General features: G+C 53.4%; 1 protein-coding gene across 8 annotated transcripts in view; it reads left to right on the forward strand.

The window, feature by feature from the left end:
* LOC144946411 (transcription factor 7-like 2) overlaps nt 1-23299 on the forward strand; it is a 168839-nt gene that overhangs the window by 137577 nt on the left and 7963 nt on the right. For 4 of the 8 annotated variants that reach the window (XM_078875220.1, XM_078875217.1, XM_078875221.1 and 1 more), the window contains exons 6-12: nt 5739-5826; nt 10384-10464; nt 13667-13804; nt 15819-15975; nt 16304-16411; nt 17597-17654; nt 20831-20903. In XM_078875220.1, coding sequence (XP_078731346.1) covers nt 5739-5826; nt 10384-10464; nt 13667-13804; nt 15819-15975; nt 16304-16411; nt 17597-17654; nt 20831-20903 — 703 coding nt within the window. The remainder of the gene's footprint in view (nt 1-5738; nt 5827-10383; nt 10465-13666; nt 13805-15818; nt 15976-16303; nt 16412-17596; nt 17655-20830; nt 20904-23299) is intronic. The other 4 variants (XM_078875224.1, XM_078875223.1, XM_078875225.1 and 1 more) reach the window with 2 other exon arrangements.

The raw sequence follows: 23299 nt of genomic DNA on the forward strand, positions 1-23299 counted from the left end.
TTTTGCGGCCACCTTTTTGTTCGTCGGTTTTCTTTGCGCCGTCGCCGCCGTCCCCTTTGTCTCAGAGCTGGAGAACAAACAACGGCCGTGCAGGCGTTGGGCGCGAATGCGGAATCGGAATATTTATTTCTACCGGAGGGATCTGCTGAGCTGTGAAGCTCTTTTTAGCACGTCGGCTTTCGCGACCAATATCATCCACCAGCTGACACAGACGGTCACGTGCACGTGACAAACCCCTCACTAATCGGCTGTGTCGGGTGGTGGCGGGTTTAACGACAAATGTATATTTACTTCATGTATGAAGTTATTTTTCGCAGACGTCCCAATGCGCGCATGTGCACGTGTACGCGCCCCGCTTGCTCGGGGGGGGTGGGGGGGGTAATACGAGTAAACGCGAGCGCTTGGCGTGCGGTCTGCGTGGCCTGGCGGGTGGGAACAGCGGAGACCGAGGTCTACGCCAAGCGGCTCAGTGGTCCAGCGAACGGCTCGCAATCAGAAGGTCGAGTTCAAAATCCGGCTCCCCGGAGGGGGCGGTTGACTCAGTCGATCATCCCTCCAGGGGTCGATACAATGAGCAACACTTTGTTGGGAAGTCAACAGTGGTTGATTTATCGATGTTAAACGAAACTAAACCAGATTTATTTAATCAGGTAAGGCCCCCACGGAGCTATTACAGGTCTGTGTTGGAAGCAACCTGGCCACTAATGTGTCGCTCAACAAAGTGGCTTATCACGTGGACATTTAAAGCAGCCAAATACTCTAAAACGCGTGTTTCACCATTGCAGTGCGTCCTGATAAGTGAAGTCGAACAATGGATTTTCCTGCACTTACCTCTGCAGCCCACAACGTAGGCCCTCAGCCGCAGCCTATAACACCCTATCATAGGCACGGCGGTCATCCATCCAAGCGCTATCCGGTCTGAAACCTGCTTAGCTCATGGCAGAATTTCTGTGTTAATCAAGCGCAACCCCAGTTTACCTCCAAAACCTCGCCTCTCCCAAACTCTCCACTGCCCCCCCCCTCCCACCGGCCCTGCCCCCCCCCCCTCCCACCGGCCCTGCCCTCCCCCGTCTTGCTCCTCCAGACGTGACTTAGAAGCGACTCGGCACGCGGGATTCAATCACCGCAGAAGCACGCTGGGAAGGAGGCGAACAAAACTACATTGTCTCGGAACAACATCTGTTTTCTATAGTTGTTGTTGTTCAACACAGCTATTAAATCAGTACAACAAATCTCTCAAGAACGCATCGCTCGTAGCGTTGCGAAAAAATGCGAAATTTTAGTTTCGTTTCATTTTACACACTCGCATTTGTTTCTAACGCTTCAGTCGCTGGCTCGGAACCGGTCGGTCCCCGATAGAAAGTCGAGCGAGCAGCGCATGAGCAAAGGCGACGTGGAGCGACCGGCGTAGCAGCGTGCGCTTGCGCGTCAGCTGGCAGTGGGGGCAATTGGCCGATGCCTTGGGGGGATACGAAGCACTTTTAGTTCTTTTTACGGCCAGAGGAGGCAATTCGGGCCACGTGCCACCGCAACGGTAAAGCACTAAAGCCACGTGGACTTTGTGCTCCATTCGCCAAATACAATTGTGCACGTGCGCATATATAGACAAAAGGCAAAGATCCCCCACCCCCGTGTAGCCTTAACGGACAGTTGGGGGCAGGTGCTGTTTGGCGAGCACCTATTAAGGCCGGCGTGGCACACGAGAGGGGGCGGGTGGCCAGCACCACGCCCGGGCGCCTTGGCCTCCCGAGTGAAGATGTTTACACATCGCACCAGGTTCTCGCTTGAGGCTGAGTCGACCTTGCAGGGGCCCAGGACTGGTTCATCATCGTCACTGGTGTAGGCCATGAGCGAGAATCGAATGCGGGTTGCCAGGTTTGTAGTGCAGCACGTTAACGGCTCCACAACCGCTTATCACTTATACAAACACATGCAAGCAGTGCATTTTCTTGCAGCGTACCAGTGTAAGTAACAATTAATAAACAGTACTTTATAATTTCACTGCTGGATAAAGTCCTTGCTGCGCCATATTGGGCATGGCGGTTGTTTTATCACACTTCACCATGCCGGTCAGCACAAGCTGGTACATGGGGATGCCCAGGACCGGCCCAGGTATCGCTCACCACTTGGTGTTAGCTGTGGCCTGGGAATCTTTACACAACGTCCTCCCGCGTTCATAGCACAGCGCGCTAACCACCGTGCCACTACTCCGCCCCTTGTCGTGTGTGCGTCAACTTATTCTCGTGACGGACAAGACGACGTTCGTGTTTTCTTCTCTCCTTAGCCAGCGTTGCGTGGCAAGGTCACCGAAGCGTTTAGAATGCAGCAGTTGCAGCAACCAACATTGCGAAGGGCAGAGACGCGTCTGCCCGCCGTAGTCTCGCGCGCACCGTGGCGGCAGTCAAATTTCACCATTCGACCTCAACGTCTCATTTGTATGAACCTTGACCCCGCGGCCACCCCAACCCGATGGTGGAAAGACCGCCCAATGGGCCACGCAGAAGCCAGCGGGCGTTAAAGGCTCCAAATCTGTCCTCCGCTCTCATCTGGGTCGTCAAAACGATCGCAAGCCTGACATTGCGGATATATGTGTCTTAAAAAAAAAACAATTGCTCGAGCGAGTAAAATACCGTCTGAAACGGGGGGCGGGGAGGGGGGTGATAACAAAAAAGTGAAGAAGATGAAAAAAATAGTCGTAGAGAGATGAATGGATGCGAAGATGTAAGAACAGAGACACGTGGAGATGAATTGCGGCGGGATGAGCAGGTAGCCCGACGCATTTGAAGAGGTGCGCGGAATAAATGAGTGGGAAGCCCAGCTGGGGTTCCAGCCAACATAACCGTCTGCGAGCTCGCGTAATTGGCACCGTTGTGAGCGGACAAAAAGCGTCTCCCCCATGGTCCGCGAGCGCGGCATCGACTAATTGTACGGCTCTATTCCGCGGGACGGTGCTGGAGCGAAAAAAAGGAGAAAAAAAACCCTGTGGAAACTCAGAGCAAGGCTCTCTCCTCCCCCCCTCCGCCCGTACGCCCGTACACTCGCGCCCATGCTGTACCCCCCCCACCCCGCGCGAGCCGGTTAGTCTGGCCCAGCGCCCACTTCTCAAAAAACTACGGCGCTTGGCAAATAGAGTGGAACCTGGCGAATGTCATCGGTCGTTTCTGAATAATAATATATATTTTTCACACGCCGTTTTTCGTTTTGCGCCGCGCCTGTGTTGTAATGTGCTCCGTGACGTTGGTACAATGTTTACGGCGTGGTGAAATGGAGAGTCGTTCTTTATTTGAGCCTTGCCGACCGAGGTGAATGTCTTCCTTTTAACATTTTAGCGTTGGTCCACCTAAGCGTAGCCGTTTAGCCGGGCAATTCCCACTCGCAGAGAATCATTTGTTGATTGGAATTATCATTAGGAGGTGTTCGTAGCATGCACGCACGCACCCACCCACGCACCCACGCACGCACGCACGCACCCACGCACCCACGCACGCACGCACCCACGCACGCACCCACGCACCCACCCACGCCAGCACCCACGCACGCACCCACGCACCCACGCACCCACGCACGCATGTACCCACGCACCCACCCACGCCAGCACCCACGCCAGCACCCACGCACCCACGCACGCACCCACGCCAGCACCCACGCACGCACCCACGCACGCACCCACGCACCCACCCACGCACGCACCCACGCCAGCACCCACGCCAGCACCCACGCCAGCACCCACGCACGCACGCACCCACGCACGCACCCACGCACCCACGCACCCACGCACGCATGCACCCACGCACCCACCCACGCCAGCACCCACGCCAGCACCCACGCCAGCACCCACGCACGCACCCACGCACGCACCCACGCACGCACGCACCCACGCCAGCACCCACGCACGCACCCACGCACCCACGCACCCACATGCTTTCAGTTGACTCGTGCAACTTGTCCGAAGTCCAAATCACTACGCTGTCGGACGCGGTTTGAAAGGCACTGCTGAAATCGCCGCTTCGTTTCGAGGGAGATTTATTAACCGCTCCCTCGCATTTAAGCCCCTTTTTGTGTCGGGGTTTTAGTCGGCGCTCAATGATTTATTTGACGTGGCCGATATTTGATGCCCGTGCACTCGTACTCGTAAATTAATCGGCGAGGTCGCGCACATTCACGGCTTTCTAAGAAAAACGTAAAAGGAGTCTAATGTTCTTCGGCGAGCCTCGCCTCCTGCGCGCGTCAACGCTCTCATCCTCCCAACGGCGGTGCCGTGGCATTGCCCGCTCGGCAGTCGAATCTCGTGTGGTGAGGACCTGGCGCGGTTTTCTTAAAACCCCCAGATGCGTCGTGAATGTCGTTTGTCGTGAATTGGACGAGCGCGGTGGCCCGGAAGGGGAAGGCTCGTTTGATGAGATTTACTCGGCGCAGATGGTGGGAAGAATTGGCATGAGGGAGCTGGGATTTAGCAAATGCAGTCCGTGAGTGGTAATTGATAATGACGATGATAATGATGTCGAAGAGGAGCAGATGCTAATACTGCAGCGGTAGTGAAAGTGGTTCTGTCATTGTAGGCGATGCGTTGTCACTCCCGCTAACCGTTATATTTTTTACGCATTTTAAATTACATTTAAAAGATTAACCGGCACATGGATAAAACAGTTTGCACGGACAAAACCGAATCCGAGCAACTCGAGCGACTTCGGCAGACAGGGGTCTGCACCCTACTTGATGAGCTGTCCCACCCCCACCGCATGAGGAACCGGAGCGTGCATCCGGCGGAATTGTTCCCGCACGCCTCTCTCGCCGTCGATCGCTCGACGGAACGAGGAAGCAGAGTCGACGGCGCCCGGCGCTTGACTCTCAAACCCCGCCGGCTCGCTCCCCCGAGAGGCCGAATTCACGGCTCGAGGAGACTCGCATTAATTGGCGTGCTTTTGGGATTCTCCGGCACGGCTACCCCCCCCCCCCCCCCCCCCCCGGGGTGATTACCGCTGCACGAGGTCGCCCGCCAGTAAGTCGTAATTAAGACGCGTGTTTGCCGCTGAAGCGCCCGCGTGCAGATCGTGCATGGCAGCGCGGTGTCGGAGGCTTCTCGCGGTACGGTGGTAGTCTTGGTCAATCCACTGCCGGATGAGGGGCCTCCCCCACACCGTGCCAGGGAGCCGTATATCCAGGGAGCCCCACGGAGTTACGTCGACCCACAGGAGCTATCTGAGCTTGTGTGTGATGTGTCGGCTGTAATAGGTGCTCGCTAGCATCACACGGTGGATGCGTGTGTGTGTGTATTAGTATATGGGCGTGTATTGTGTGTATCAGATGTATGTGTGTTTGTAGATGGGGTGTGTATAGTAGTTTGTGTGCATGTGTGTCTATATCTGCCTCTCTGAATGTGTGCATGTCTATGCGTGTGTTAGTTTGTGTGGAGAGCAGCAGTGTCGTGGTTAGCGTGCTGCACTACGATTCCTGCTCACAGCCAACACCAGTGATGATTTTTGAACTGGTCCTGGGCCTATCCTAGCTCGACTCGGCCTGAAATTATTACCTGGTAAGGTGTGTAAACGTCACCACTAGAGAGACAAAGGCGGTCGGGCGTGGTGCTGGCCACCCACCCCATCGTGTGCCACAGTGCCGGCCTTCATAGGTGTTCGCTAACAGCACTTGCCCCAACAGTCTGTTAAGGGCATACGGGGGATGTTTGTGTTTTGTGCCTCCCTGGGGCGCCGTGTGTGACATGCCGCTCTGTCTGCCAGGTTTACCGCGGCCCGGCCACACGCCCGAGCTGTCGCCGTACTACCCGCTCTCCCCCGGCGCCATGGGGCAGATCCCTCACCTGGGCTGGTGAGCTCCGCACGCAACTCGCCAAACTCACACGCACGCTCACTCACACGCTCACCCGTTTGCTCACGCGCATGCAACTGACGCACTCACTCAATCACGTGCTCGCTCACTCACTCACTTACACCCAACTCACATGCTCAGTCAATCACGTACTCTCTCGCTGAATTACTCGCTCGCACCCAACTAACGTACTCACTCAATCACACGTTCGCTCACTCACTCGCACACTGACATCCTCGCTCAACTCGCACGCACTCACTCGCCCACTCACCCATTCAGTGACTCACCCTCACGCTCATTCACTGCCACCCAATCCACCCACTCATTCCCCTCCAGTTGTGACGCACGCGCATCTCGCTCTCGTCCTACCCTCGCCGCTCCCCAGGAATACAAACTCAACATCTGTCATCGGCAGCTGTGGTGATTAATGGTTTCGCTCGCTCGTTTGTGAAAACACGGATCTCGCTTTCCAAACCGCCGCTGGTAGATGCGTCGCTTGTAATTGATAGGCCTAATTGGAAACGTCGTTATCTAAAACATTTGCCGCCATGCGAAAATTCACGCGTCCGTGGCCGCGTTGCCACCGCGGTTGGGGATTTGGTCTAAAATGTAATTAATACGCGCGAGCAACAATAAATTGGAGCACACTGTTACTCCGTAACTGTCCGATGACTAATGGCGCGTAATGGGCTACTCGACGTTTATACCATGCATGACGTTCACATTTCGTCAACGCATTTGCCACTGACGCTAAGAGCCGGCGTTTAAGAAAAATAGTTTTTGTTTATTTCATTATTAACCTTGCACGAGGGTTGTAATCGTTTGAGCGTTATGTTTTTTATCGATTGCTTACATTAGTATGGGATATTATGATTTTATAAAATATTGTGTTCATTGCACGAGACCTTTTACGTTTTTTAGCCGTTTTCATGCCGCGATGTTCGTCATTAAATGCTGCGAATTAGCCCCCTAAGTGGGCACGTGAAATTTTAACGCGTGGGATTTTTGCGAATAACGTAAATGATTCCCTTATACATTTTTTGGGTCCGGATCGCCACTTAGCCTAAAATTCCGATGCGCGTGATACACCCTCCTGCACCCAACAGCCGATTTAAATTAAGTCGTCACGTGAACAAACGCACCAGTTTTACTTCTCTCCGCCGTCGGAGAGCGATCCACACACGTCAAACAATCTTGTCTGACGTCTCGCTGGTCGTTACATCCAGCATCATGAGGCGGATGCCGGAAATGCGGGACACCTCGTCGGGTCGTGGGCCTTCTGTAGGCGGTGTGATGTCTTCAGAGTGATGCCCATAGGCCAATGTATTCGCAAACAATTGTGATGTGTTGCAGTAGCTTGCAATAAATTACATCAGCCATGTCGACATGAAGATACGTGTGTGTATAGTTCCGTGGCGACCAGGCTACTCTATAATCGTTAACGACCCTAGACAGTACTGCTGTCATAATATTAAGTAAAAAACGATGTAATGTATTTTATGTCCTGTATTAATAGGGCCATCAAATTCACAAGAAATGTATTACTCCAAATACATTAGTTAAAGGCAGCAAAAATAAAACGTAACGTATTATCCAGAGTGCAATAAGAAGCAATCATGCCATAATAATGATGAACGTATTAAAAAAATACACCCGCTGTTTAAGACATGATTTAGCCATTTGCAAGAAAATAATTGCGTGCGTTTGCGAGCAAACGAAAGAGCCCCGTGTGTCGTTAACGTACTTGGCCTGCACTTCTAACGTCGCTGCAGGGACCGTCCGTGTGTGTCTTGACACCGGGGGGGGGTTCGAGCGTTCGGACGATGTTTTTTTTCGCACCGCGTTTCATTTCCATCCACATGAAGAAGAAAAAAATCTGAACGACGCTTAACGAGCTTTGCGGATGTGCGCTGTGGCAGCAGCGTCGTAATTACCGTCGCCTTCTCTGTCCGTCGGCCCCGACGAACGCGCGCCAATACGCGGCGATTCCTGCCAATTGGGGGCCATTAGCGTTCCGTTAGCGTGCCGTTAGTGTGCCGTTAGCGTGCCGTTAGCGTGCCGTTAGTGTGCCGTGAGCCGATACCCGCTGCTGCCTCGCGATGATTCGTTTCCGCTAATAGATTCAGAGATTCAGGTCTCTGGTGGGATTAAGCAAATTTAGAAAAATTTAATTATCCGGTTGTGACATTTGATTTTTTTATTTAAATTGCCGGTTATTTGCATACTTTGATCTGATAACAGATTGTAACGCCCTCCCAGTAGGTGGTGATTATGCTTCCAGCTGCTGAGCCCACAGCTGACACCTGACATGCCCCCTCCCTGCTGTCCGTCTGTCCGTTCCGCTTTCCCCTCATATGCATCGAGCGCACGTAAAACTAAACATACACGTATATACTACGCGACCCGTCCATTGTGTGTGTGCATGCGATGTAGCAACGAGGCTGCAAGGGTATTGAGAGTAGCGGTAATGGCAATTCAACTTAACCGGGAGTCGGTTTTCGCTGACAGCATCATGATTGATGATCGATTACTGTGTTTGGTCAACGTAACGGATCTGGTCAAGTTTTTGTGTCGTCAGGAGCCTTCACCACCTAACACAGCCAAACAAATTAAATTGTCGAATCCCGTGCCAACTTTACCTGTGAGATGAAACGACAGTGATTGCCGAGTTGTTAAACGCTCGGGCACCACGTGACAAATTTATTTTTAGGAAAATTAAAAATAGGTTCTCCCCTTTCTGGCAATAAAACTTGTGTTAAGATGTTCAAACACCAAATGAATACCTGTTGCAAAGCATTAAGTCTACATTTCCCACATGGACTTGTGGTGAACATGCAAACAAACATGCTCTGATAATATATACATTGTCGTTGAAACTGATTTGGCCTACACCAGATTAATTTCCTTTGCCACGTTTGGTGGTGGAGGGCCCTGCTGATGCACATTTATCCAGATCAATTACGTTGCTCTAATCCACAAATCTAACTATGAAAAATAACGTCATTTTATTTGCCCAGGGAAGCCTTGCCAAGTACCAGGCGGGTCCCAACTACGTTGCGAACCCCTGCTACTTTATGTATAAAACCGATGACATGAGTTCATTTCCTGGCTATGGCTAACATGGGTGGCGAGCGACGTCCGAACCGGTTCTGTAGGTCCCTGCCCTTCGCCCCAAATCCGCGCTGGCCACCGCTATGAAGTACGATCAAATGGGGCCACCCATGACCACGGGTCGACAACCTGCAGCTCTTTGAAGCACCGCTTCGTGACGTTGTCTATTAAGGACTGCCCTCCCGTGTTCACATGCGTTGGGGCACTTGAAATATCGAGTTAGTTTTTTTTATTTACAAAATTCTGAAAAAATCGCCCTCTTGTTATTTTTGGTTTTCCGACCCCTGCCCATGACCCAATATGGCGTGGGGAGGAGGCTTTCATCCAGCAGTGGATTGACAAAGGGTTGTGCGTTGTCGTAACGCAAGGGTTGGGGGCAAGTGCAGTGAGGCAGGTCAGATGCAATGGTCATGAGAGTCGATCTTGATTCATTCCGACTCGGGCCCCCTGAGTAATCCCCACCCATGCCACTCAGGTTCTATTCCTTGTGATTTATACATCCCCATCGCATAGGCCGGGGCTACCTGTAGGTTGATTCTGCTGTAAAATCTTTACCTGCTGCAAAGAGTCGATGTGACGATGTTACTGCTCGAGAGATGGAGATGGCCTCTCACTCGTGGCGGTCGCAACAGTTTTGCTCTTCTCTTGCTTGCTGACCTTAATAGGTGCTTGCTAACGGTTTGTTCTCTCACCAGCTGCCAATGCTAAATAAACTGGAGGCCCTCGTATTTTTAAACACGTAGCACACGCGCACATGCATGCGTGTATTTACGTTGATGTGGGGAGCGGCGTCGCAGCGCTTAGCGCTCTGCGCTACGGAACCCGTTAACCCGACTTAAATTCCCCACTCGCTTCTAACACCAGCGACATTTATCTGAACCGGTCCTGTGCCTCTCCTACATCAACACGGCCTGAGATGAGTGCCTGGTGCGGTGCGTAAATGTCAGCACTGGGGTGACAAAGGCGGCCGGGCGTGATGCTGGCAATCCACTCTGTCGTGTGCTGGCCTTCATAGGTGCTCGCAGACGGAAGTTTCCCCAACAGCCTGTTAAAGTCTGTTAAAGGCTTTCTGGGGATCTTTGTCTTTATTCACATTGAGCTGTGGCTCGGTGGTTAGCGCACCACACCATACTCAGTGACCTGCGTGTGGGTTCCCAGTTAACAATGGAGGCGAGTAATCTTTCAAGTCGGCCTCTTATAGGTAAACTCAGCCTTAAATAAGTACTCGGTGCGATGTGTAGACAGCATGATGCGAGTGTGGAGCTGTCTACAGCTTCCCCTCCCACACTGTAATTGGTTTGAATAGGTGCTCGCTAACAACACTTGCCCCAACAATTGTTCTAGGTTACACGGGGGCGGTGGGGGATCTTTGTCTACATGCAGACATTTTTGTTGTTGGCGTTAACCCCGACTCTCTCCGCTGTCTGTCTGACCCCGGCCCCACAGGCAGGGGCAGCCCCTCTACCCCCTGGCTGGGGGCTTCCGCCCCCCCTACCCCACAGCGCTCGTCAATTCTTCCATGTCCAGGTGAGACGCTCCTCGCTATCGAACCAGCGGCAGTGCGCTGTAGCCACCGGACCACCGCCCCCCGTACGGATGTAACAAAAGAGGCACGTGCGCGCAGACCGATGCGCAGACACGCGTCCGCGTGCTAGCGTGTGCCGATCCGTACCCAGGTGGAGTGTCGCGCGTGCTTAAGACGCCTCCGCTGCGGGGAAGCAGGCGCAGCAAGTAGCTCGCGTCGTGTCTTCATGCCGCAGCAGCGCCATGCGTTGGGTACTTGTGTGTGCCCAACCCTCCAGTCGGCTTCCTCCTGTAAGCTTCTAATTGGTCAAAACATTTCGGGGGCAGGGACCTCTTGAGATTGAACCCTGAAGTACCCGTTGACACCTGCAAGAGAATAGTTTTAATTGTTAAAACTGGAGCTGGGCTTAGGCGGACACAGACAAGGAGGGGGACAAGGCAGCGAGCGAGAGACTGAGGCAGGGAATAAATGAATTGACCACACACAACGCAGGAGAAGACGACGATGATGGAAGAGTGGAGTGGAAGAGTGGAGGGAGAGTGGCGGGGAGGGCCGCTGAGTGCCGCCACCACCGCGCGTCGGCTCAGTGGGGGGGGGGGGGGGTGCACCTCGCCGCGTCGCGGAGCTGAAATTGGCAAATTCGGCTAAATCAGCCCGCACAGTGGCGTGTGCTGGGAGAGGTGGTGAGTAAAACCCCCGATAATGCTCGCGGATAAGAGGCGCGCATGAGTGGCTTGCAGGATTTACTTCCCAGGTCTCCCAGGCCCCGTGTTTATGGGCTCAGGCTTGTTTTTGTCACGCCAGACGCCCCTCACTTCTCCGTCAGGCTCGATAATAATAATGATAATCCGTGGAAACGGCTAAAGCATCGCCCGGTAGTTGTTAATATTAAATAAATAAAAACATGTCCTTGGAGTATTACGGATTATTTCACCTACCAGTGATCTAACATATTTACACCGTCACAGAGCAAGCAGCTGTCTTATTGTTTCGTTAAAACGTTACGGAATTCTTCTGTTGGTTTATCAGACTTTACAACGTACACTTGAGGGGCCTCTCTCCTCATTGTCTTAGCCAATGTATGCCATATATGGGAAATGTAAGACGTTCTCAAGTTGTATATGTTTTGAAATGATTAACGGTGACGTTTTTGCAATCTGGAAGAAGAAAAAAATGACGGGAGCATATGTGTTCATCCACGTACAAATCATTGAACTTATCAGAATTTAAATACTTATTTAAGCTGCAGGAGGAATCCGATGAGCTATGAAGCTCTTTTGCACAGATGTCCAGTAGGGTGAAGTTGATAAAAGGTGGGTAAAGGCACAGCCCTGAAATTTCCTGCTCACACCGCTGCTGCCAGAAGGAACGCTCCACTAGAAGCAGCTCTTGAAAGCACCTCTCTCTTGAGGATATCTTGGCCTACTCTTTCACTCATAATATTACAAATCTTATCTCGATGTAAAAAAAATGCGAGCTGAAAATAAATCTATTCAACGTCAAATACCGATGACAATAATAAAATAAAAACACACTTGGACTTCACCGGGCATGACCAGTGCTTCCACAGATTTCTACCCATTGTCGCATTAGTAACGGCAAGTGGGCCGTTATAATGAAGGCTGGCCCTGGGGTGCGATGGCCCCCCTTGCGTTGCGATTGTTCAGCATGTCCCCCGGCGTTCGGGATACCTGCGCCATTTGCATCATCGACGTGCGGCTAGCGCGCACACGCTCGGTATCTCGCTCGCTCGCCAGCGCAGGATGAATAATCCATGGCCCGCTCGGGGCTATTCCCAGCGCCGCCGTCGCCCTCGGGCGCTTGAGCGGCTCGCCCGCCGCTCATCCGCAGGTTACCGCGCAAAGCGCGCAGCTGCCTCGTCCCGTTTGTTAGGAACTCCAGCAGGTAATTTGCACGGGGAACTGGAAGAGGCGTCACGGACGAACGAGAGAGAGAGAGAAAAAGCCATCGGTGGCGGTGTCCGTGTGGGTAAATGGCAAAGATTTGTGTAGCCGGCTTCTCGAGCGCGCCGTTTGTAGTGCTAACCATGACAGTAATTAGCATGAGGTCAGGCCGAGGGATCCCCCAAGTGGCACGCTGCTGAATATTTGATAACGCTGCGTAATTAATTTTGAATGAATCGTTTGACAATAAACTCCGTGCTGCCGCCACGGAAAGCTGCTGAGAGGGAGTTTGCTTGGGGAGGGGGGGAGGGGAAGTACAAAAATATAATAAATAATTTTTGGAGAAAGTGAATTGATGTCACCATGATGTTACCTTGGGAATTTGGCCAGAGCCGTCTCAAACTTTAGTTGAAGATTTGAACCAAATGGCCTCATTTTATCCCCGAAACTGCCACTCAACAGTTTTCTTAAATAATTATTTACGTTTTAAATATATATGCAACCTTTTCTTGATTGTAACCCACCCGCATCAATGCAGTGTTTTTGGCTTGCGATTTATTTTGGTTGTCATGTGTTCTCGAATGGCGCTTACTTTCTTTGGTTGTATTATTATTCGCTAAGTGTGCCTGTGGACATGCTCGCGTGCTGAGTGTAGAGGTGGCCACCTGGTGTTTGTGTTGGTGTGCTCCTGTGAGTGTGCATGCCGCCGCTGTGTGTACGTACATCTGATATGCCTCGCGTACGCTGAGACCTGTGTGTACCTTGTGCGTCTGGCCGCGTGTGTGCACATCTGCGTTTCTGTGCCCACGCACATTTGTACCTCTGCGTGTGTGTGTGCCTGCGTGTGTGTGTGTGTGCCTGCGTGTGTGTGTGGGGAGCGGTAGCACAGCGCTTAGCACCATGCGCTACGAACCCAGTGACCTGGGTTCAATTCCCACTCGCGAACTGTACTTGAGCCTCCCTCCCCCCCAGGTTGAGTCAGCCTCAATGAGTAGTGTGGTGTGGTGTTTAAAAATCAGCACTAAGGGAGTGAGAGAGACGGACAGGCGTAGTGCCGGCTGACCTTAATAGGTGCTCGCTCACAGGACTTGCCGCAAAAGTCAGAGGCTATACGGAGGATCTTTGCTTTTGTGTGCGTTTGTCTCCGTGCACGTGTGTTTATGCCTGTTTGCACGTGTGTGTACGTGTCTGTCACAAGCACATGTTTTTCTTGTGCTTGTGTTGCTTGCTCCCGTTTGCTTGCACCAGGGTGCGCGAAGTTCACCAACGCTGCCTCCCACCCTGCCCTCTCCCCCTCCAGCTTCCTGTCGGGCCGGTACCCGCCCCACATGGTGCACCCGTCACACGGCCTGCCACCCACCGGCATCCCGCACCCGGCCATCGTCACGCCGCCCGTCAAACAGGAGGCTCACAGCGGCGCCAACGGCTCGGAGCACCAGTAGGCATCTCGATCCCCACGCGGGGGGGCGGGGGGGGGTCACGGGCACCGCCACCACACTCGCGCCCGGCGCTAACACTCGGCGCCACGCTCCCTGCTTCGGAGGAGTTTTGCCGACGACGTTGTGTTCGGCTCTGGGATCCCCCGCGTACTCGGAGTTTCATTTCAACCGGATTTTTTGAGCTGGGTCAGCGACCCTGGAAAATATGTCTTCACCCGGCACTCCAAATCCAGTGTGCCTCTTGCCTATGGCTGTGGCTACCGAGTCACGTGCCCCCCTACTTGCGGCCTTGCAAGCTACGCGGAAAATATCTTAATGAGACATGAAGCCCTGAGCCTCCTCGTATTATAGCTGTGGTGGAGAAACCTCCAAGCCGCGGACGGTGTAGCCACCCACAGTTCGTTTTTTCCACGAGGCCTACCACCACAAAGCAGGCTGAAAACGATATCCGTCGCTGTGGAGGGGAGTATTTTTTGACCTGGCAATGCTGTGCTGCTAATTTTAGCGGTGCTCAGTCCAATGCATGATCAAAATTTAGTGGGAACTCAAGTGTGGCACGCCCAAAGGTATTTTGAAAGTCCTATTTCGGGGGTTGTTTGACCAAACTTCACCACGCAGGTCGGTGCAGGGTAAGTGAAGGTAAGGCGCCACCCAGGACCAATTCGAGTATCACTCGCCACCGATTTTAGCCGTGGTTCAGAATCGAACTTGTGCATGCCGGGTTTGTCGCACCGTGTTTTAACAACTGCACCACCGCTCGCCCGTGAGCAAAAAGACAGACACAGATACAAAGCGCTCACACAGACGCGCACACAGACACTCGGCACGCACAGTATGCAGTGTTTGTGTGTGGAGTGTAGCGCGTTGGCGTGCTGTGCTACTACCACCGGTGACCCGAATTTCATTGCAGCCTCAAATGAGTACCTAGCGTGGTGTGTCAGCATCGCCACTGGGGAAACAAAGGTGGTCGGGCGTGGTGCTGGCCATCCACCCCCTCGTGTACCATTCCGGCCTTCATAGGTGCTCACGAACAATACTTGCCCCAACAGTCTGTGACTGGCTATGCGAGGGATCTTTGTACGGCACATTGGGGATCTACGGATGAAATGCGCCTTACAAATGTAAATTATTAGAACACCTGGGTCTGCCCCGTGACCTCCCCGTCAGCGAGCCTTCGACACTTCACATGGCCTCAGGCAAGATGCACCTAGCATGGCACAAGCGCTGCGGTAACGCCACCCCGCCACTTAGTGGCGAATGGCGGCGGCTGCTGCTGCCGTTGTTGGTGCGTGTGTGTGCGCCACACGCATTAAACGCTCCCATGGGGGCCAGTGCACTTGGATGAGACACCCTTGAAGCGACCACCGCCACCAACCAGCTGCCCCCACTCCCCCCCCACCACGCTTTCCGACAGGTGCGCGTGCCTCGCCGCCTGCCGTACTTCGCCACCTTCACAGCACCCCCCCCCCCCCCCACCGGCCCCCCCCCCCCCCACCTCTACCGAATGCGGATGAATTTTTCCCGAGAGCCCCGCGGTGTTGTTCACATACCTTTCTCGGGCCGCACAAACGACGCAGAGTTAAAGCTCCATTATTACTCTTCACTGTCATTGTCGTTGTTATCGGCCGGGTGGCAGTGGTTGTGCACGTGGCTGCTTATCATCCAGCGTTGTGGAGGCAGCAGCAGCGGGGGTTGGTAGATGACCGCACAGATGTTGTGATACTTCCTTCCCGTGGGCGCCGAGGAAGACTAGAGTGTTGCCACCTCGCGCATGTCGGTTTCCTCCGGGTGCTCCGATTGCCTCCCACATGGAAACACTCGTTAATTGGCCGATAACACCTTCATTTATAGTGGAACGTGGAGCTTGGGCAATTGTTGGACCCCGGCCGCTGCTTTCCCGCTTCTCCGTGGTTCTCCCTCGTGGCCCGAGCGCACGCTGGTCTCGAGTGAACGAACCCTGCGTGGCGTCGCGTCGCAAGTTGATAACGCCGCCGCCGTCCTCCTTCCCACCAGGAAACAGAACTCCAAGAAGGAGGCGGAGGAGAAGAAGCCGCACATCAAGAAACCGCTCAACGCGTTCATGCTCTTCATGAAGGAGATGAGGGCCAAGGTGATCGCCGAGTGCACGCTCAAGGAGAGCGCCGCCATCAACCAGATCCTGGGCCGCCGGGTACGTGACACCACTGCCAGCCACCGCCCCACGCGCCGCCTCACGCGCCGCTCACGCTCGCCCCGTCGCCACGGCCATTGTGCCGTGGCCCCCGGGACGGTGGGGCCAAGCAGAAGAGTTGGGCGGAGGGTGGTGGAGGGGGGCGGGGTGCCCATTTTATATTCCTTGCACCAGGGCACATGCCAGCCGTGCTTCGCCATTCACCACCGTGTTTGTACGGCAAATCTCTAAGCCGAATCTCAAAGTACGTCGTTTGTGCGTGTGTGTTGTGTCCTGTGTGTGGGCTGTGTGCTTTGCGTGTGTTTGCTCACCGTGTACCGATCATCAGTGGCACGCCCTCTCACGAGAGGAGCAGGCCAAGTACTACGAGCTGGCGCGCAAGGAGAGGCAGCTCCACAGCCAGCTGTACCCTGGCTGGTCCGCGCGCGACAACTACGTGAGTATGCGCAGTGCACGCAGCCCAGACTGGAGACAGGGTGGCCTAGTGAAGGCCTCGTGGTGGCCTAGAGGTGGCATCAAAGTAGCCTAGTGGTGGCCTAGTGAAGGCCTAGTGAAGGCCTAGTGGTGGCCTAGTGTAGGCCTAGTGAAGGCCTAGTGAAGGCCTAGTGGTGGCCTAGTGTAGGCCTAGTGGTGGCCTAGTGAAGGCCTGGTGGTGGCCTAGTGAAGGCCTAGTGGTGGCCTAGTGGTGGCCTAGTGAAGGCCTAGTGGTGGCCTAGTGAAGGCCTAGTGAAGGCCTCGTGGTGGCCTAGTGAAGGCCTAGTGGTGGCCTAGTGAAGGCCTAGTGAAGACCTAGTGGTGGCCTAGTGAAGGCCTAGGGAAGGCCTAGTGGTGGCCTAGTGAAGGCCTAGTGGTGGCCTAGTGGTGGCCTAGTGGTGGCCTAGTGGTGGCCTGGTGAAGGCCTGGTGAAGGCCTAGTGGTGGCCTAGTGAAGGCCTAGTGAAGGCCTAGTGAAGGCCTAGTGAAGGCCTCGTGAAGGCCTAGTGAAGGCCTCGTGGTAGCCTAGTGAAGGCCTAGTGAAGGCCTAGTGGTGGTGGCATAGTGGTAAGTTTACTTGACACTGAACCGCATCGAGCATTGTCCGCACACTCCAAATCCCACCGGTGCCCAATTTATTTCTGTGAATAATCTAATTATATGGGCATCAATTATTAACCGCGCTGCTAAAAATGTAGCGGTAGCCAGCCTGCGTTTGGCTCAAGAGATGCATGTTAATGAGATGCTGTGTCTTCAGAGTGTGCAGACTTCTGTCGCATGCAATGATTGCATCTTCAGCCCCGGCCCAGAGCCACACTTGGCCGCGAGGCAAATTGAGGCGTCGTCTTGTGCCGCCAGCGTTGCACGGCCTCGTTCCGGCGCGGCATGGCAAAGAGCTTGCAGTGGAAAAACCACCAGTACCACGAGGGCCCGGCGCCAGTGCGGCTCGGATGAGCCATCGGGAAAGGAGTTATAGGGTAGAACTTGTGCCTTGGGGGAGACGGCCCAATTTCAACCCCCCCCCCCCAAGGTGCTCAGGCAGGCCAGGTGAGGTGCGGTCTTCAGGTGAGTGTGCCGAGCCAGTGTGGCGGCAACCGTGAGTTCGGTGTGGTGAGTGTGGTGACTTTAAGACCACTGGTTTTCACCAGGGCAAGAAGAAGAAAAGAAAAAGGGAGAAGCAGCCTGCTGAGCAGCCAGCCGTGATTGGTGAGTGATTCTCGTACAGTTTTGTCCGCTCACCACTCCCCCCTCACCACCCCCCCCCCCCCCACGATAATCGACTTGATTCTCGAACGATCGTAAAGGAAAGTGACCGACGATGCAGAGAAGCCACCACCTACTGGTTGAGCGGCAACATTGGCCCTTCGGGGGAGAAAAAAGAACAGTGCGCTAATCGACAGCAAAAAAGCCTGTTTGCGGTGTTCACATTTAAGGACCCGGCGACATTAACACATTAACAATTTACATCGATGAGATTGAGAAACGGCATTAATGTAAAAAACATACTAATTGAAGGTAATTCTTAAAAACCGTGAGGCCGTTATCTGCCATGGAAGAGCGCTTGACCACGCGCGGCCGCACGTTTTAACGCCTCTTGGTCCGCAGTTAAAACGATGCCGAGTGGGCAAACGCCTTCACTGAGCGCTGTCAATCAAAAACTCAGCCCTTTCTTTTTGCTTTGGCTGTGACCGGGGCAAATCGGAATATGCGGAAGCGCTTACTTCATTTAACTAAGTTGTGTTTATTTTTTCAATAATTGCGGAAATGTAACAACAGAAGCTTGTTTGAGAAGGTACCTGGGCGTGTGATGCTGCCCAGGAACTGTTTCAGACTCGCAAAATAAACAGAAATTTCGAGAGAGGAAATTGGCGCTTCCGTGCATTTCCAGCGGGCCCCGGCCGTGAAGAGTGCTCTTTGTAAATCGCTGGATAAATTCTTGACGTGTAAATTCATTCTTATTCGATTCTCTGATATAATTCTAATTTCTAATCAATCCTGAACAAATCCCAATCATTTATTTTTTTTAAGTCTGTGCTTGGTTTTGATTTTTCACTCGGAAGTTTTTCCTAATGTTTTTAACGCTCGCTGGTTTGTGTTTGTTTTTATATTTAATTTTAAAAAAGCCTTAAAAATAAACGCGACAAATTTGGCTTTAAAAAAAACATGTACGCGGCTTGCGCTCCGGCGAATGGCTCGAGACCGCCGCTCTCGTCGTGCCGCCGAGACGCCGCGGAGGTCCTCTCGCTCCAAGCCTCCGTTTGCGAAACAAAAGTGCAAGCGACCCCCCCCCCCCCGCACTCCACCCCCAAGGGAAATGACACGACGTTCCGAAGCAATTAAATGCGATCACTTTGCCAAATTGCTAATTACGTGACAAAAAAACCGTGAAGCAAAGTAATTCTGAAAAAATTACATTCTTATGATTTGTCCGCGGTGGGTTTGCTTCGCGGAGTTGTTGTGGATGCCGCCCTGTCACTTGCATGCCGAGTGTCCCAAAGGCTGCATGAGCAACGTCTTGCTTGCTGAGCATGGACCTGCCTGCGTCTCCCTTCCCCTCCTTCCTCCTACACCGCCTCCTCCACCGCCTCCTCCTCCTGCCGCCGCTGCTGCTGCTGTGTTGGTTTTTTTTTTGACGCACGCTCCCAACCCCCTCGGGGTGCGTCTACCCTGACAGTCGCAGACAGCGAACGAGAACCCTGGCCCATACGAGAGAGGAGAAACAAATAAAAAAAATTCTAATGAAATTAATTACAAAAATAAAACAACGTGCAGGACCACTCTGCGGTGCCAGCGCTGCCGGACTGTTGTCGCTCACCCGCGATCACGACGCACCGGTGCGGCGTTTGAGCCCCTTCAGAATCGTAATCTTTATTTATACTGGAGGAATCCGATGAGCTATAAAAAATCTCTTTTTCACACATGTCCAGTAGCTCCTGGACATCGTAGACGAATTCGAGGGGTTAAAGCAGTCTGGGGGGCGGGTGAGTGGTGGGAGGGGCGGCCGTAATGTTGTTATGCCCTTCCACCTTGACACCGCCGTTGCCGCCAATAACCGTATAAATAAACGTTGTGAAACGCGTTTCGTCGTAGACGTTAATCTCAAGAGTACGTAGCGGCTGTGCAGCGCGACGAGAGGATTTGTGAGGATGGAGGCTCTGGCGCTGATCTCTGCGGCGGCGGCAGCGGCGGCTGGGCGAGTGGGGACGGCTCGAGGCATCGTTGCACTTTGAACGACAATCAGTCACGAGGCTCCGGCGGGGGGAGGGGAACGGAGCGCCAGGGCCCAAACGTAACCCAATAATAATTACACAGCAATTAGCCGGTATTTCCACAATATTACACATTTATTGCTACCTTGGGACATAAATGGCTTGATTTATTTTCATTTCATTTACTTTCTTTTTTTCGTTCAACCGTAAGTACACACGCAACCGTTGGAATCTCGCTTCGTAGTTCTCAGCTCTTGTTTAGCCACACGCATGTAGTTTGTGAAAAAGGCCGCCCCCCCCCACTCCTCCTGTTTGTTTTGTTTGGGTTAAATTCATAACGTGGCGTTAACCTACATCATTGCGGGGGTGTGCTGGCCGCGAGCTGGGCTGGACGGAGCTGGTGGAGGGGGGGGGGGAGAGGCGTGGGGGGTGATTGAGGGAGGAGAGAGGGGAGCCTTGGCAGTTGAATGTTGCGGAGCGGTCGCCAAAGCCCCCCGGCCCCTTTCGGCACAGCGAGACCAACAAACGTGTCTCCCCTCCCGGCCGCAGCGTTCAGCCTTTGCATTTGAACACTCGGCCTTGTGTGAAGTGAGCCTCCCGAGAAAGACATTATAATTGCCTGGTGTGTACGTGTGTGCACATTTGTGTGAGCGTGTGTGTGCGTGTGTGTATGCGTGCATGCGTGTGTTTCCGTGTGTGCGCGTTTTCCCCCCCTGGTGGAACAGAGTTTTGTTGTTAGTCTGAAGGGGACAGAGCAGAGTAACGAATATTGCCATAAACCGAAGAGGCCCTTTTTATGGTTAGTTTTTTTTTGAGGGGGGGAATGCGGTACTCCTCTAGACGGGAGAAGAGGAGTTCAACTTTTATTAGTAATACACTTTTTACCTTTTACGGTTAAAGCCACATTTTAGCCTATTTTAAATCGACACGCAGCAGCTCTCCAGCATGTGTTTAACGGCCAAGTCAGCCGAGAGCGGGACGACACGGTGAGCCCACGCTCGCGTTAAAGACCGCGTTGCTGGTCGAGCAGAGACGGTGGACTTACGGAAGCCCCGAGAGAGAGAGGCGGGAGGAGAGGGGTTTGGCTCACTTAGTGGACTGGCTTGGCCCAGCTTGTTGCTTCCTGTTATCCCTCACACCTCCTCCTTGCCTTCACGCCGTCTCCCCCCTCAGAGCAAGAATCCGCTAAGAAATGCCGAGCTCGCTACGGGGTTGACCAGCAGAATAACTGGTGTAGCCCTTGCAGGTGTGTATCGCCACTTCTGCAGCCACCTTTCCCCCCACCCCCGCCCCACCCCCGCCCCACCCCCGCCCCACCCCCCCCCCTGTCGCACGCCACGTTTCGTCGCAAAACAAAAAACGAACGTCGACCAAAATGAGTAAACGGATAAAGGTTAGCGCAAACGTGTAGCGTGATGTTGCCGATGTCGCGCGCGCCCCTGCGGCTGGTCTGAACGCCTCGCGCGCAACCACCGTCTGGTGGTCGGGAAGAACTCAATGGCTCAATGGGACGATTTTCCTGCGTGTGTGTTTTTTTATGCTTATTGGTTATTATTTGGCTGAAATACGAATTGGCGGCTGTTGGTTTTTCGCGCCTTGCAATGAGAACTGCTGCCCGCTTCTGCTCTGGCGTACGAGTAAAATAGAATGTGCTGCCCATCCCTAGACTCGCCGCTGCCAAACACCAGCGTACATAATACACGTCCGAGACCTTGGGTCCACGATAGAGAGGGGGAAATGATGTTGAACTTCAGACACCGCCGCCCCCTTTCGAACGAGTTGGGTTTGTGAGCAAACACGAAGGCAACGATTGCTTAATGTGTCCGACCTCGTGACCTCTTGGCGTGGCTCTTGTTGGCTGAGGCACACTTTGGCGCTCATTGTCAACAGGGCCAGGTTGATAGCAGCTGCTCATAACGAAGGAAAACGGACGTTTTTATTGCGTGTGCCTTATGACAACGATAAAAAGCAGCTCCGAACATTGTCATGAAATTGCCTGGAACTGCTATGTAATCACTTATCGGTTCCAGGATATTGGTGGTGGTGTGTGACAAGCCAAAGGTGAAATACTTATTAAATGTAAATAATTAAACCGAATGTTTAATGCGCCATGAAGGTGATCGGCAGACCATTGCTGGTCAGCCACGTTGCCAATCGGGGATTGCGCAATATTTGTGACGTCCAAACTGGACCCCGTCACCCATTTGGTCTTTGTGTGACGACGCCCAACCGGAGGTTGTTAGTGGACAAAATAGGTGTCAAGTGACCGGTCGTGTGAATAATTGGAGGAACGGACCGTCAATTACACCGCAGTCACGTACCTTGTGACTCGCCGCGTCTCAAACTAGACCTTAGGGATACTAGTGATTTCAGTCGGTCAAAAAAAACCACACACACAGATAACAAAAATACATTCCGTTTTGAGGTTGGTTGTTTCTTGACGGTGTTGTGAGGCATTGAGACCATCCGAGCCAGCTTCACCATTTGCCGGCCGGCGGTTCTAACGGAGACGGCGCTCGTAGATAAACGTCTCGCCTGCTGGTTGCGCTCGTGCGATGGAGCCACGTGGTGGCACGCGCCGCGCGACACGCGGGCGGGCAGGCGGGACAGAGTCGCGCACTCCTCTCCACGTCTCCCTTGCCCCCCCCCCTCCCTCTCCGCTTGCCTGCCTCTAACACCTCCCGTTATTAGAGAACGCCTCTCACCCATTGAACATGCTACCGCGACACGTGCCGACAAAACGGCAGGAAAAAAAAACGTTGGAAACTCTCGAAGGTACATGTTTAAAGAGGATTGGAAAGAAAAAAAGGATCCTGCCGATGTTACTAACCGAACCCTTCTCTAACCCCCTGCCCCTCCTGTTTTCTCGTTTACCTGTTTGGCTCTCTGGACCTGGTGGTTTGTCAACGTTGGCTTGGGGTGGCTACGGTGGTTTCGTTTTGTTGCCCTCGCCCCCTCCCGAGGTCGCACTCTGCGTCTCGATCTCCCCAATTAAACAAAGCGGTGCGCCGCGAGGGGCGGAACTTCACGAGCGTGCGGTGTCCCTTGCCTCAAAGCTCCTGCTACGTTATTTTTGCAAGAGAAGGCACGCTGAGAGAGACAAATAGTGGCGAATACTAAAATTTCACGTGTAATCTTAACGTGTCGAATCCCCAAAACGAAGATTAAATCCAGTTGTTATTTTCATTTTGGATGAATGTCTGCAGTCGGTGTGTTCGCGCAGACCGTTAAGTTTGCGGAACATTTGGCCGCTACGGGAGTGCGCCCCGGCTGCCAACTCTTGCAAAGTCCCGCGGGTCTTTAAGTGCAACGGAAACGAGGCTTGCTTTTGAGGATGCAGCAGCAACAACACGGCAACATTGGGACACATTAGGGGGCGGGTGCGATGCATTGGACAGGTCCTCAAAGGAGCTTGTCTCAGAATGGGATTGACGCTGGTGCAGGAACGCTTAAGCCATCGCCACAGCGTAGGTTCTGCGGCCGTGCTGTGCGCACGGCCGTCTCGATGCGTTTACGGGGGGGTTGTAACCGCGCGTGTTGTCCAGCACGACGTCCGACGTTTCGCTCCACGCGCTGGCAGCTGGTGACTTTTTACGATCGTCGAGGGAGAGAGTTTGGCCGCTTCCGTTCGGTTTCACGAAG

This window comes from Lampetra fluviatilis, chromosome 41 (genome assembly GCF_964198595.1).
Source record: "Lampetra fluviatilis chromosome 41, kcLamFluv1.1, whole genome shotgun sequence".
Lineage (NCBI taxonomy): Eukaryota > Metazoa > Chordata > Hyperoartia > Petromyzontiformes > Petromyzontidae > Lampetra > Lampetra fluviatilis.